This window comes from Miniopterus schreibersii (assembly GCF_964146895.1).
Source record: "Miniopterus schreibersii genome assembly, chromosome: 3".
Taxonomy (NCBI): domain Eukaryota; kingdom Metazoa; phylum Chordata; class Mammalia; order Chiroptera; family Miniopteridae; genus Miniopterus; species Miniopterus schreibersii.
In genome coordinates, this window is record NC_138103.1 from 31,118,223 (window position 1) to 31,134,721 (window position 16,499).

The 16,499-nt window shown below is 42.4% G+C and overlaps 1 protein-coding gene across 1 annotated transcript in view; it reads right to left on the bottom strand.

The window, feature by feature from the left end:
• The window catches only part of LOC308554664 (cytochrome P450 3A12-like), a 30,757-nt gene extending 17,957 nt beyond the window's left edge, over positions 1-12,800 (bottom strand). Inside the window, exons 1-5 of the mRNA XM_081132015.1 lie at positions 12,580-12,800; positions 8,703-8,796; positions 7,084-7,136; positions 3,812-3,911; positions 35-148 (exon numbers count right to left, since the gene is read on the bottom strand). Coding sequence (XP_080988141.1) covers positions 35-148; positions 3,812-3,911; positions 7,084-7,136; positions 8,703-8,796; positions 12,580-12,650 — 432 coding nt within the window. The 5' untranslated portion in view covers positions 12,651-12,800. The remainder of the gene's footprint in view (positions 1-34; positions 149-3,811; positions 3,912-7,083; positions 7,137-8,702; positions 8,797-12,579) is intronic.
• Positions 12,801-16,499: the final 3,699 nt, after the last annotated feature.

The following is a 16,499-nucleotide window of genomic DNA, read 5'->3' on the forward strand; positions in this document are numbered from 1 at the left end:
AACTTTCAAATTAAATATCCTCTTATATCCTTACCTCCTTGAGCTTTCCACTGGTGAAGGTTGGAGACAGCAGCATTCGTATTCTCTTCCAAGTCTCATCCTCAGCCATAGAGATGGAACTTTTCATAAACCCCACTGGACCAACAGGCTAGAGTTAAAAGCAAAAGACATTTTGTTCTACATAAGTTTTGACAGTCTCAACAGTTGTTAAATGGCATCAATTATTCAACAAATATTTGGTGACTGCCTACTTAGTAGCACATCCTATGCTAGATACTCAATAAATACTTATCCCAAATGTCTAGCATCTCATGAAGGTGCAGGAGACTTCCAGACACCTGATGTGCTTTCAGGCTTTATATTTCAATCTCCTTTTCAATGCAAAGCACCCATGTGTCGGGGAAACTGCTCCTCCAGGGGAATAGATAGGAATAAGTCCTAATACATCCTCCGGGGCTGTGCAGGATAGAAAGGAATTCTTGACAGATACACAGGTAGCTTTGGCAAACTGTATGCTGCCTCAGACCAGTTCTGTCTTTACTTACATCTGCAGCATGAGCAACTTGAAAAGGGGATGTGTAAAATGGTGGGGTTTTAAAATAAAATAGTGGTTACTACTTAAAAGATAAGGAATCTGCCTGGCTCAGCGGCTGAGCATCGACCTAGGATCCAGGTGATCAGGGTTTGATTCCTGGTCAGAGCACATGCCCAGGTTGCGGGCTCGATCCCCAGTCGGGGGCATGCAGGAGGCAGCCAATCAGTGACCCTCTCATCATTCATGTTTCCATCTCTCTCTCTCCGTCTCTTTCCTCTCTCTGAGATCAATAAAAACAGATAAGGAATCTATTTGCTATTTTGAAACTGATACAATTACATGGAAATCCCTTTCCCTTCCATTTTCCCACCAGGAACAGAAGAAAAAAGAAAAAGGTAATTCTATTTCTCACATTGGGACTGGCCTATGAAGCCACCCTGCTGGAGACTTTTCTTCCATTTTTCCACCACCATGTATATTTTTTAAGTGGACGTCTCTAATACACATTCATGATTTTAAAAAAACTCACCAACTAGAAAAGGGAAACTTCCTCAACTTGATAAAGAGCATCTATAAAACCTACAGGTATCATCACATTAATGAGATAAGTAACATCACCTGGTGGAATAGGAAGATCCTACCTCCACTGCCCCCCAAAAAACTATTAGCTATCCACACACAAAAATAGGTGTAGGAGAGCTCAGGAGTTCACTCAAGAAAATTAGCAACAGGGTGGAGGAAAAAAACACCTGAGAATAACTATACAAAATGGACAGGCATAATAGTTTCATTTTGCCTGCCTGCATCACCTCATCCCCCGGCCGGCACTGCTCAGTGCCAAGAGAGAAATCCCCAGCCTTTGAGACTTCGCCTTGCTGAGAAAGAACAACAGGGTGAGTGACAATTTCCCCAGCCTTTCAGGGCATTGCACAAATTACCTGCTGTGGTTTCACTATACCCACTATTCTGGCAGGCATAGAAGGGTGATCTAGAAATAGTTAAGGACAAAGAAGAGCAAGAACTACCAGTACCAGCCATGTGGCATGAATAACCATGATTTTTTGGGTACGGCTCTGCAGGAGACCCCAACAGCCTTTGAGGCTGAGGAAACCAATGGGGCACAGATGCTGTGAACCCCCTGCAGATTTTACTGCTGACACCCCCACAGATTTTCACATTCGCAAAATCCAGGAGCCTCATTCCTGCCCAATCACACTCCACTTCCACCAGTGCTGCCCCAATTTGTGCCACCGCCAACGCCCTTAGCCTCAGGATCTGTGCCAGCAGCCAGCCCTGGCTTCTGTGGCTGGGCATGTGTATAACACCAACCCAGTCCTCTGCTGATTCTCAGGTGCCCAGAGCCAGCTCTGACTCCTGTTAGTGGACTGCACTGCCACTTATGCCCACAGCTAACCCCTGCAGCCACACACCTGCACACTTTCAGCCTCAACTCCATTCACCAGCCCCACTGCTGTACATGTGCTTGTAGGTAGCTGCTATAGCTACATGAGTGTACACTGACAGCCCAGGCACTCTAAGCTACTTGTGTGCCCACAGCGGGCCCAGACCCTGCCACTGGAACCAGATCTCACAATTGGACATGTGTGCCTGCAGTTAGGCCCAAGAATTTGCATACCACCAAATTTGGCTGCCACTGCCACCTGCCCGAGTCCCTCACCACTGGACCTTTTGATGCTGTTGAAGACTCCAACAGCCCTTGCAGCCACCATGGGAAAAACACAGCTCTTGCTGTCAAGGATCATACAGTCGGTTATGTTGTGAACCCCTGCTACCTGGCCAACGTTGTCCACCAGACCTGGAGGACTACACACCCCATGAGGCATCCTGTACCACTAAGTCAAGGGCACTCCAGTGTGCCCCAACCCACAAGTAAAGGTCTCCCCTTACTAAACTTACTTTATAAAATCTGCAAGAGGTGACTGCTTCTTCAAATACACAGACACCATTGTAAAACTGCAGTAATCACAAAGAATCAGGGAAACATGACTCCACCAAAGGAACACAATACACTTCTAGCAACAGACCCCAAAGAAATGGAGATCACAAATTGCCCTGACAAGGTATTCAAAATACTTGTCCAACTAAGCTCAGAGAGCTAAAGAAACAAAAATTTTAGCAAGATCATCTAGTGGTATATTTGCTGATTCTTCATGGTCCCTTAGTCTTGCAATGGTATCTGTGCATTGCCATTAACTAATTTTACCTCAATAAATCTAATTTTTGTATAATTTAACAAAATCAGAAAAAAAATACAAAAAAAGAGAAGTTCAACAGAGATATAAAGCATAAAAAGAAAAAAAAATAAATTCTGAAACTGAAGAGTACAATGACTGAACTAAAAAAAATGCAACAGAGAGTTACAATATCAGGCCCAATCAAGTAGAAGAAAAGTAAGTCAACTCAAATGACAGATCATTTACAATTATCCAGCCATATCCCACACCCACGTGCGCTGGACAAAAATCAGGAGGGATATCTTTGCTATGGAGGTCCCCCTGAGTAGCGAGGGGTCCAAGCCCCACACCAGGCTTCCCAGCCCAGGGGTTCCAGTGCTGGGAAGAGGGTGCATAAGCTATTCAAGGAGGAAGGATAGCCTTTTCACAAATGGTGCTGCAGCAATAAGACATCCATAGGAGGGAGGAAAAGAACCTTAACCTACACTTTACACCTTATACAAATATTAACACAAAATGGATCACAGACTTAAATGTAAAACATAAAACTCTATAATGTTTATATACATAAGAGAAAATCTTTGGTACCTACGGCTAGGTAAAGAGTTTTAAGAATTGGCACTAAAGGGACAACCTATACAAAAACTGATAAATTGGCTTTATCAATATTTTAAAAATATATTTGCTCACTAAAGACCCTGATAAATGACAAGCTACACACTGTGACTATAAAAGAATAGTAAGAGGGAGCCTTATGGTGATGGAACAGTTCTGTATATTCATTATGGTGGTAGATACACAAATCTACACACATGATAAATTTTAATAAGCAGCACACACACAAATGAGTGCACATAAAAATTATGAAATCTGAATAACCTCTGTAGATATAGTACCAATGTCAATTTCCTGCTCTGATAGTGTACTATAGTTATACAAGACATTACTATTGAGGGGAAACAGAATGAAAGGGGGATATTCCTGTATTTTCTTTTGGTAACTTTCTGTTACTCTATTATTATTTTAATATTAAAAATTAAAAACAAAGAACAATTTAATTTTAAAAAGAATGGATGCCTACCCGCCGATTTGTGAAGACAGAATAACATTCTTTCACTAGGACTGCTTTGATCAGGTCTAAGTCAGTGATCACCAACACAGGCTGTCGACCGTCATAGATCCTGTGTTCAAAAAACAGAGTTGATTAAATTGAACAAGTTTCTGCAGCTGAAGCCACTCCTGCAAGTCCAGACTTTCATTCTGATGCTACAGAATCTATATTCCTAAGATCATTGTTAGAAATTACATTAGAACATTTAAATTCAGCTGGCGTGTGTGTAGGAATTTCCTATACCATTCTTATTTTTTGTATGTTTAAAATACTTCATTATCAAAAAAGAAGTTAAGTTAGTAAATAGATGAAGGCAAGTAAATTTTCTGAGAACATTAAAAAAAAAAGAAAAGAGAGAGCCTACCCACTCAGTTACTTAAAAAAATACTTGTGAAGACATATAAAAAACATAAAAAATGCATATGACATACTACTATATGAAAAGTGTAGACACACTGATCACAAATATGTAAAAATGTCTCTGCAAATAAAAAAGACTTGGAATGCTCAAAAGGATCGAGAAGAAATATAAATGATTTCTTTGCCCTATTTTCTAAAATTTGTTTACTGCTTTACAATTGCTTAAAGGAAATATTTTGACTATTACAGAGAAGTCCTTGGTAGAATCAAGTTTAGAAATATTTAAAACAAAGGACAAAGAGAATAAAAAATACAAAAGAGCATGTACAATTTATTTAAAAATATTTTCTGTTCATTACTTATATGTATTCTATATGTATCTCCTTCACTGTGGAGGCTTTGCATTCTAGAAAAGGTTTTCTTCATTCTCTGCAGAAGTTTTGGGATCTCAAAGGATTGTTCTTGAGACGTGGTGTAATAAATGCATCATTTTCAGGAGTAAAACAGAAATATCTTTTTGGAGGGAGGGCAAAGAATTTGGTCGTCTCGTAAAACACTTCTGAGAATAGAGTTCATTGCCTGAATGTTGAGGACTCTGTACATTATTTGGCGTATAAAACGCTATATAAATGGATTTTAATCAATTTGTGTTTTAAAAAACTATACTTTTGCCCAGCCAGGCATGGCTCAGTGGTTGAGTATCGACCTAGGATCCAGGAGATTGCAGTTTGATTCCCAGTCTGGGGCATGCAGGAGGCAGCTGATCAATGACTACTCTCTCATCATTGACGTTTCTATCTCTCTCTCTCCCTCTCCTTTCCTCTCTGAAATCAATAAAGACATATTTTCTTAAAAAGTATACTTTGAAGATGTATCAAGAACCTAAAAATTGCATATGAAAAAATATTTGATGAAAAATGTAGACATACTGATCACAAAACTGTAAAAATGTGTCTGCAAATAAAAAAGGCTTGGAATGCTCAAAAAGATATAGTAGGAACATGAATTAATTCTTTGCCCTATTTTAAAAATTTTGTTTACTAGTTTACAATTGTTTAAAGGATATATTTTAACTATTAAAGAGAAGTCCTGGGTAGAATCAAGTTTAGAAATATTTAAAACAAAGGACAAAGAGAATAAAAAATACAAAAGAGCATGTACTAGTCATTTAAAAATATTTTCTTTTCATTACTTATATTTTATTCTATATGTGGATCCTAAGTGGGCCTTGGGCTCCATGTAGGTGACATCAGTCAGCAGCAGGGCAAGCCCACTTTTAAGACACATACCACACAGAGCTGACTCCTTCTGTGTGACACATTCCAATTTGGTGTCATCTCCTGACTGGTTTACTATAAGTTGAATTACATGAGGTTTACTATAAGGTTGGTAACACTGTCTTTTGGCATTTTATCCTTTACTACAAGTCATTTGCATTAGCTAGAGCAAAAGGGAACATTTTCCACAAGTCTTACCTACTCTTTCCTTGACTCTTCAGATGAATTTCAAGCGGTTTTGTGATCACCCATAAAAATGAGAACCACTGCACTGAGTGCTGCCCATTTCCAAAAAAATCTTCTGAAACTCAGAAGGTTTAAGTGGGTGTCAAGTACATTTAGTGTTGAAGCAGCGATCTAAGTAACTGGTGGCACTCAGGTTGGTCTGATTGATCATATTTCTTGGATGACTCCCCTCTCCCCATCGTGTTTTTCAAAAACACCTGGGTGGAGAGACACAAGGTTCTGGGTAACCCTTTACATGTAGGACCTCACACCAGCCTTAGCGTTTGTTACACTGCCAAGCAACATGCAGACTCTTGGGCCCCAGTCCAGATTCTCCAGTTTCAGTGTTGCTGAGGGCTAGGCCCCAACACCCTGTATTTTTAACAAGCTCTCCAAGGTGGTTCTTATACACGCCCAAGCAAGAGAACCGTTTTCTAAAGAAAGAAAGTGACTCCATCCAGAGCTCACAGGTGGTCCGTGTTGGAAGGGCAGTTGGACCTGGGCCAGTGGTGACCCAGTGCCTGTGTTCTTTCTACTCCATCATGTAGCCTTTCTGGGCCCTGCCAACTCAGTAGACCCTTATGGTTCCTGAGGATTGGTAAGAGGGTGAAAAAGTACTGAGAGGTAAAGCCTTCTGCCACTTGCTTCTAGAACACAAGCACCGCGTCACACCTCTCCTGCTCTCACGCACCTCCAGCAGCTCTGAGTGGGAGCAGCCACTGCAACTGGCCGAGACCACTTTACAAAACCCTCAAGTCCATCAGCCCACCAGGAAGCAGTGTTGCTTAGAAACATCCTACATCTCTTCAAAGTCAGTAGGCTAGAGTGGGTAAAGCAAGACTTGTACAAACTGTACCTCTACTGATGTCTTGACATAAAAGTTTTTAAAAACCCAAACTCCCTACTTGTGGAGGAAGTGAAAACAAAGCTGAGCAGATATGGTTTCCCATTCTGTTTACCTAAACCACAGCCCTGTTTCAAAAGGATGGAACAAATCCAAATATAAAATTAAGGGTTTTGGCTTTTAATTAATAGTCAATTATGTAGGAAATGGGTTATGACAGGCATATACTAAATGGGTCTGAAATAATGCCTTTCATCTAATTAAAGGAGATTGAAGGAAGGAAAAATGGAGAAGAGAGAAATAATGAGACACTGGACAGAAAGGGGTGCCAGTCCCGCAGCCACTTTCTGTATGATAACCTGCAACTCCCCAGCTTGATTTAGAATGCAGACCTGGACACCTAGTGACAGCGGGGGTCCTGGTAGGACAAGCCCCCAAAAGCTTTACAATAGGCTCTGGGCTGAGACTATCTGCACACCACAGGGGCCCTCATCATAACAGCAAGTCTATCCAATGGGAGTTTCCTGAATACTCACCCCCATATATTTCCGTACTTTTTAAAACAGTCCATGTCAAAATCCAATATTCCCTGCAAGGAGAAACAAAATTAAATGATTAATCTAAATATACTGAACTCTACCTTTCAAATCTCATAAACCCTGGAATGATTACCCCTATAGACACTCCAGAAATGAGCTGAGGGAGAGTAAGAGTGACCTGCACACTCTTTGATCTCCTCCTCAAGCATTCTTTTCATTTATCTCATGAGCCCTCTCCAGAATCCTAGCAGAATCAGGAAGTTTAAGACACCAGTGACTTCCTTTAGTCTAGAAGATTTAAACAAGTCTGAGGTATGTTGGTTGAGCGAGAAGCGAGTGAGTGAATGAATGAATGACAAAGTGACATGCTTTCCAGTTTTCCAGCTCAACACAGAAAAGAGGGGAGATGCCACCATTCCAGAAGGACAGACCAAATTAAAACACTTTCTCTGCATTTTCACTTCTGTAATAAAAAAATACATCTTCTTGTTGCTAAGTTTCAGCTGTGATATTTGATGCTTTAACTATGCAAAGGAAGTTCCATCTATGTGGGTCTTGGGGTCATCTATAAGGAGTTGATCTGGGAAAGGTGGAAAGGAAATTATTTCCTCTTCAGAGGCAAAAAGTATGGGAAGTTCTTAGATTAATAAAGGCATTGAGACCTTAGCTGGGAGAAATAGAATCTAAGAAAGAAGCCTCTGGTCTGTGGGAAAGGAAATCTGATGCAGAGTGCCATTTGCATGCAGGCTCTACCTGCTGGCGTTATGGGTCAGACCCTGGGAAAAGCATCAGGGCTAGATCAACCACAACCACTTTGCCAAAATTCACAGTCCATGTGTCCCTGAGGTAATTTCATTTAGGAAAAATAAATGTTTAGTAATTTTGTCAAATCATACCCTTTCTAGTTATTTTGTGTAAGTAGTTCTCTGAAGTCCATAGACAAACACAGTCTTGTCTCAGTTATACCCACTCCTTCTCGGACACACCCATAGAATGTCTCCTTCGAGGGCAGGGAAGTAAAGCAGAAAGCTCTTGTTCCATCTCTCAAATCCCCCAAAGATGTCATGGGAAGAAAAGGGTGAGTTAGAGGCATGGAAATAACTGCAGGGATTTAGCAGTTCTTGAGAGAATTCAAGTACATATGTGCAAATTACCCAATGGTGAATTCTTGGGCTGCCTAATACACTCACGTTTTGAATCTATCCAGGAGGAAGAAAAAAAAAGCTGCCCAGAGCATATCCTGTGAACAGGAAAGTCTGACTCTAGCACATACAACTTCATGAGGCACTGCCAGGCACCCCGTCATGCTTTTCTCCTAATCCTAAGTACGATTATGTCTTCCTGGAGTCTGCACCTAGCATGATGCTCACAAGTTGGAACAAGTTTTGTGCTGAATCAGCGAGAGAGCTCTGCTGCCCCACTGAGGCAAAACCTGAGGCTCCTAAGAGCTGACACAGAGCCCTGGGAAAACCTGGCTCTGTGCAGGGTGAGGCCTATGATGCTCTTTCTGGGAAGTGTGAAACCTCAGAACTTCCTCCCAAGCAGGGCCCTTGTACTGTGGAACTCAGCTGTGATTTGTAACCATAAGAAGCAAAAGAGGGCTCTCAAACACTCACCGTACGGTATCCCAGAATAGTTCCCACAAAAGGATAGGGTTTTGGCCCAGGAATTCCCAGCTTCTTAAAAAGTCCATGTTTATAGGTCCCATATCTTTAAAGTGAAAGAGAAAGACAGGTTATAGGAATTACGGAATAGGTGCTGGGGCTGGCCAGTCACCGACTCAGAACTGGAACAGTCAAGCTAGGGAATGAACATGTAGCCGATAAATAACAACAGCAACTCCAATAGCAATAGTTACACTAGCTCATCATCTCCTTTCCCACTTTCACTGTGAACCCCAGAAAAAGTAACAGTGATTAAATAAAAGCAGCTGAAATCTTCATGGACCCAATCCCAAAGTGAATACTTGAAAAATATTTCTGAATGGGAGTGTCCCTTAGAGGTTTAGGCTGGAATTTCCCAGGAGATTTACACATGTCTATTTAGTAGGTTTATTCTTTCATAATGTTGTAGATTCTGATTCTAGGTATAAAAAGGGGAAAAAATGTTTCTGCTCCAATGATGAGATTTTCCTTAACTTTGTCCCCTCAATAGCAGTTACTATGAGCCTACCAAGACATTGCTCTTACAGTTTGGTCAGTGACATTTATGCTTTTCCTTCCCTCTATGTATGCCCTGACCCTGTGTTAGGTTCTGGTGCTTCTTAAATATATAATCCTAAAGAGGCCTTGGAATAGCCACAGTATACTTATTTCTATAGAATTAGAACTGTGTTCAGGGCTTCCATTGGCATCGCAGAAATGTGAGTGCCTTTCAGCCACACCCAAGTCTCTGTTGTCGGGCAACCTGGTTGACTTGAGCTCTAGAGAAGGGTGATTGACCCATATGTTTCCTGATAGAAACTGTATAAAGGGACCAATGGGTAAAGACTCCATTTCTAGACCATTCTTCCCCTGTGGCACCTGGTCCTCCAACCTGTGACGCTCACCTGCTAAGCACAGTGCAGGGCTCACTCATTTTATCAAGATGGCCACTCAGAAGGCAGTGAGTTTACTGCTTTTTCTGTGTATCAACTATCTCAAAATCCCAGTAAGGCCAGTGCTTCCTATGCTAGCCCTGCCTGCATTTGATCTTTCATGTGTCATGCGTGGAGTCACACAACTGGGGGTTCGGGATCCTTGCAAGCCTTCCACTCCATCTGAAAGATGGAAGAGCAGAGGACAAACAGAGTCTGCTGGCAATCATTTTAAGGATGAAGTTGCTAGGCCTCCTGGGCTCACCCCATAGAGGCAAATAAGAAAAGTGTGGCTGAAAAGTAGGCTCTGTATAATGGTTCAACATGCCCTGGAAGCACTTTCCGCTAAAAGGGGTCCTTCCCAACTTCAGCACCTTCCTGTTGATAGCAAAAGATGCATTGTACAACATAAATGAGTATCCAGAAAATGTTCCAGAAAGTTAAAACCTTGTCTCCTCTTCTTTGGAGATTAGCCTGTAAGGCAGTACAGGTTCCAAATCTTTTGTACAACTCCAGCAAATCTTATAATATGTGATAAAATAAACCCAGAAAAGCTGCATGAAAGGATTTGTGCTGAAGGAAAACAGAGGCATCTTGGCCAGGCCCAGATGGGTGTTTGGATCCTTCCTAAGAAAGCTAATACAGTTGTGTGTGCAGTGACTGTCAAAACCTGGGTATCATACACCAGTTCCTTCCTTTGCCATGACAACCATGGCAAAGCAATTAAACCCATTTTGCTTCTGAACTTTCAACATGTTACCCTCACGTGTGGCCAAGCAATTGAGTGACTATGTCAGCAATTGAGTGATCTGGTATAGTGTCTAAGCTCATGTGGTTCCACATCATGGCAGAGGTGGGCTGGGTGAATTCCTGGGCTTCTTTCCAACTTTCCTCTTTTTGATAGGGAAATGCTGCTTTGGGTGCAAGTGAAGGAGCTAACATTAAAGCCAATCATTTTTCTTGCATTTACATTGTGTTGCCATAAGAGGACATTGTCTACTCTACAGCTGCTGATTCATGGCTGTACCAGTGCCTTCTAAGGCTACAGTGTTGTTTATCCAGTGTGACAGTGTCTAGTGGCAGACCCACTGCCACACAGACCACACAGTATGATTTAGACGGTATCCCTATCCCCAGGCTTCAAGGAGATGAGATGCCTACCCTGCTGCCCTGTGAGTGACCCCCTGTGGGACCGGGACCAGGACCAGGAGTATCTGACAGAAATATTCTCCCACTCCATCTAAAAGCCTCTCTTATCATCACTGCCTCACAATCTCGCTTACTCACCGGAACTGTGAGATTAAAAGAACTGGCTGGGCAGGTATATTTAAAAACAAATATACAATCTATGTTATAGAAGTACAGATTTATACAATGGACTCATATTTCTGACATTATTCTGTAGGGTGAGGTCATTTACACACTTTCGTAGACACAAATCCTGAACCAACAGCTCTCTTTTAGCCTACAAAAAAAACTTGCTGGAAAGAGTTTTTATCTCAGTAAAAAATCTAGTATTAAATAGAATGAAATTAAACCCTATCGATTAATTTTAAAATGTTATCAGACAGAAAGTATGTTGCCATAATACCCAGGATTCGTACCATTTCTTTCAAAGAATTAAAATAATGTTTATATTTTCTATATTCATGTCATGATTTCCTACTCTTTATGAAAGTGAAATTGAGACAGAGGTCAAATGGGACATGGAAGGGGCCTTCCCTACCCACATGTCCAAAATAACTCCTCTCCCAACCTGTTTCATGGTGCCAGGAATCTCACGCTTGAAAGGAATTTCTCTGCTAGATGGTTTGATTCATCCTCCTGTACTGTAACTTAATGGAAAGATATTTTTTACATATTTTTTTATTGATTTCAAAGAGAGGAAGGGAGAGGGAGAGAGAGAGAAACATCAGTGATGAGAGAAAGTCACTGATTGGCTGCCTCCTGCATACCCCCTGCTCGGGATCGAGCCTGAAACCCCGGCATGTTCCCTGACCAGGAATCGAACCTCGATCTCCTGGATCCTAGGTCAAAGCTCAACCACTGAGCTACACTGGCTGGGCAATGGAAAAATATTCAAATCCAAATTGGCTTTCGGGGTGATGCCTGCGTAGGCAGTTAGCAGATTTCATATTGGGGGAAAGTAAATCTCTATAATGATGCCAACCCTCCTCAAAGACTAGAAGAAAGAAGTGGAAGAAAGGAATACAATTTCAAGATTTCTGCTAAGTTTCTTCTGCTCTGAAGTTTTCTCGTTTAGGGGTAATAGTTCCGCCACTTACACGGTGTGGGAACTGAGGAGGGGCGTATTGGGGAGAGAGAGAATAGAGGGAAGAGCTGGTGTGAAGAGAGGAGGGGGCAGACTCCAGCCCCAGTGAGGTCTGGGGTGCACCCTGTTACGTAAATTATGCCAGACAGTGGGAGAGAGGGAAGCAGGAACAAACCTAGTGACACAAAGGCCATTCCTTGCCCACATCTCTTGCAGCAGACACAACTAGAAAGGTGAAGGTAACTCCACAAAAGCCCAGGCCACTCCCTCGTGCCTCCAGGATCCCCGAAGATGAGAAAGGGCTAAGGACCCCACTGCACAGAAGCCAGTTGTTTTTAATCTGCCTCTGCTGAATTCTGGTTAATTAGTCTAGGTCTACCCAAACTGTCAGTCAATCAGAAAATCACCCCAGGAGCAAGTAATGTCACCAAACCCTCCAGGCTACAGAAACTGAGCGTTGGAGGCAGATGGGGCATTACTCTTTCAGGGTAAGATCAATAATAACTCCTCTCGTGTTTGTAGTTCCCATTTAAGCAACTTCCCCTTTGTTAACCGTTGGGACTTTAAAACAGATAAAGCAAAGGGAGGCCTGAAGAGCTCTCCAAGCCCAAGATTACTGAGGATATGAGCCTGGACAGTAACTCACAGATAGAGGAGTGCCAGGCTGATAGCCAGGAGAATCCAGGTTTCCACCGAAAAGCTTGGGATCAGGTCCATGGCCACTTTCCTTCTGAGATTGTGTCCCCTGAGTTTTCCTTTCAGCAGTGTGTTTCGCTTTGCCAGCTAGTGTGCGTGCGAAGCTCCCTTCTCCACCCCGCTGTGACTCTGCGCCCCTGGAATGCTTCCCTGTTTATGCTGTGAGGAAGTGGGTGGGGCTGGAGCAGCAAGCACTTAAAGGGCCCTCTGCGCTCCAACTGCAGATGCCCTCTTCACCTTGATAATTAGCAAAGCATCATGGACACTCCCACTTTAACAACCCTTGAGTTCATATTCTGTGGGAAATCAATAAACAATTCACTGGGTGTTATCAGTAAGCCCAAAGGTTACAGAAATTCAAGTAAAGCCCCTGGCATTAAATCTTTCAACTGCCCTTTATTCCATGGCTGCTTGCACTAAAAAACAGTTGAAATCCTTCAAACAAGCTAGGTCTACAGATCTTTACCCATGACATTTTCTTTCCCTGTGCCCCCTAAAAGGCTCCTACTCATCTTTCAAAACCTACCTCAGACAGATTCTGCTTTGTTAGAGTCTTCCTAACCAACATCCTTAAACAGATACAATGGCTTCATCCTCTGGGCAACTTCTAGTCTCTGCAGACAATTCTATTGTCCTCTCTACCCTCCGGTAACACTGTCGGTCTCCACACAGTCCCTTACCAGATTGAGATCTTCTTAAGAGCACAGTCTAGTATTAGTCCCATTATGTCCCTAGTCCTTAGCAGAATACTTTATGCATAGTGGGCATTGAGAAAGGTTGGAGGAGTCGATTTGGTAGCAGTGATATTGCTGGGTCCCCTGCATGTCCTTTCCCTGTGGCTCTTTGGTGAGCACTCCCATCTTCCTGGATTGTTAATAAAAGAGGGCCTGGCTGTGCCTCAGTCATCATTGCTGCATATTCAGACTGATCCATCAGGATTTTTGTTGACAAGGGGCCCCCAAAGGAGAGGCAATAACGAGATGGTCATGGCTACACTAAGCATATCAATTCATTCTACTTCCTGTCCCACCCTTCAGAGGGTCCTGCAATAGACAGGGAATTAGACAGATTCATGACCAAAGAATGGCTCCCTCTCTCTGGAAAGAACACAAGCCCAAGACCAACGGGTGTGAGGAGAAGAACAGCAGCCGGATGCCCAAGTGAACCCTGAACACCTTAGCCACCAATGACATGACAAATGTCCCTCTATGGGCAGCACACACAGCATGCAAGACTCCAAAGAGATGACAAGAGCTTTTTTCTGGGGCAAAGAGGGTCAGAGCAGATGGCTTCCTGCTTTGAGCAATGGGGGATTTTTTAATGAGCACTAAGGAGGAGCTAATAGGAGAAGGCCTGTAATACTTTGTCCATGTCACCTGATGAGAGAGATCTGAATATGTGCATCTGTAAATTCCATTAGCTCATTATCATCACTCAGATCCATGTTCCCTGTCTGCTTGGTCATGAATTATGTCAAGAACAAAACCTTAAAGGTTCCTAAAAATCAAAGAAATGAGACATTTAAGCTGTGTATAAACACTTCCTTCTCCCTATCCTTTCTCACTTTCAGCCCTTCTGTAGAAAGTGATACCCACTGCCAATTCTTAAGTCCCTCTGGCCAGAAATTCTCCAGAGTTGCATAAAACTGGACTGAGTAGGTGCATATCTCATTGGTAAAATGCAGAAAGTCCCAACTATCTCACCCACTTCCTTTCATTTACTTGGAAGTTTGTCATGTGGCCTGAAATTTCTACCATCATAGTGTGTCATCTTTGGGTTAAGGTTTTCTCCAGGAGGCACCTGTTAAATTCCATAGCTGCTCCTGGAAAGTGTACCGTATGAATACATTTACCCATTTGTGCATTGATTCAAGGCCAAGTGCATGAACGTTCTTTGTAGTTATCTCACCAGGCTGTGGGCTACAAGCCATACAGTCCCATCCTTGAGAGCAGCCTCCACTGGATGGAGAGAGACAAATAACTGTATTCAGAATGTGGCATACACCTGGAATCTCCGGGAAAAAAGAGCGCTACAGACAGACAAGTAAGAAGAAGGGGTTGCAAGCTTGAATATTTACAAAGGACAAACATGTGAGGTTGGAAGATAATCCAGAGGAAAAGCTGAATTAACATCCCTACTTCAATGTACAGTTTAAGAAGTTGTTTCATGTCTCTCTTAATTGACTCTCATGACAACCCTGTGAGATAAGCAGTGTTGTTATTTGCATTCCCATTTTACAGATGTGGAAACAAAAGCTCAGGATGGAGAACAGAAAGTCTTTCCAAGCAATTAACCTATGAATCCGGGGCACAGAGCCAGATCTTATTCCAAATTGTGCAAGCGGCATGCTGGCTTTGATTCTAAGGGCCTCCTAAAATAACTTGGCACATTATCAGCCTCATTTGGGATGACCTTTCCTTCTACTCTGCCTGGCACATTTCCACTGTAGTTGCAAAAACAGTACAGAACTGTTTGTGACCCAAAAAGTGACACACACATCCTTGTATCCATTACTGAATTATGTGTTCATTGAACTGATCTCAGCAGGAAAGGGATGTTGCAAACAATTCTGACATATCACAATCAGAATCTTTTAGGTTTCCATTCCTAGAAAGTAAAAGGCAATGAAACCAATGAATGAAAGAGGAATTAGAGAATGGTATGCAATTTTCAGAAGACCACGTGGAAGGGAATGAATAAAACAGGAAGTGTAAAATGAAGCAAAAAATAAGCATCTCAGAATATGTTGAAAAGGAGGGCAAAGCCTTTACAGTCTAACCTAATGGTTCATGTAGCCTCCTAAGGTACTTCTGACACTAGGCTCGCCTCATCTAGGAAATCCTCTACTAGGCTGCCAACAGAGCCTTGTAAAACATGGATCTTGTAACATGTCTCTCTTGCTTAAGTCCACCAACAGTTCCCATTATCCACAAGATAAAATTTAACTGCCTCAGGGTACCAACGCAGGACACTTGCTCATATGGCCATGACTGGCTTCTTCATCTTCTCTTGGTCCACTTGCCACATGTGCATGTTTTAAGCAAATGGTAAGATTTGCCAGTCCCAAAGCTTTCAATTCTTGCAGAGAAACAAAGAGTGACTCTCAGCCCAGGATGCTCATTACAATCCATGTGCATGGGGGGAGCTTTTAAAAATATGGACACCTGGGCCCACCAAAGTATCTGAAAGGAGAAGAAAGGATCAGTACTAAAAACAAAACAACATCATCAAAATAAACACTTTCTCCTCCAAGACACGCTAACATGCTGCCAGGGATGAGAATTGCTGATGGAGATGTGATACACAGAGCATGGGTTTTCTCCTTCAGAACAAGAACTTTGTCCTCTTGATTCCAAATCCCTGGCCCAGCATACTGCCTGGCACATCACAGACACTTCGTTGTGATTGTTGGAAGAATGGAAGACTGGCTGAATGAATCAAACAGTTGAAGGTTAATGAGTCAGGAAGATAGCAAGGGACAACCCGGAAATTGCAAATAAGAAAGAACAGCAAGTGAGACAGTGAGTATCTCCTAAGCTGGTAACCAGCCAGTAAGCTAGTAATCAGGGAGATAAATTTGGGCAGCAATCAAGTAATGAGAACAATGACCAAGAAGGATCTGAATGATCACCTGAAGCAGCCATCCAAGTCATGTAAAATAATGCAAACACCATTAGGGAAGTGGTTTATTTAAGTGTGTGTGGGGGGGAGGGGGGGGAGGTTGTTCTCGAGGTGGGAAAAACAAAACAATTTTCTATGTAAAATTAACTTGTCATCACTGTGATCTGAGAGTCTCTGGAGACCTCTGTTGGCACTGCTCTCCAGTGGACCAGACTCAAGCAGGTAGAGAATGTGGAGGGCATGGCTGGT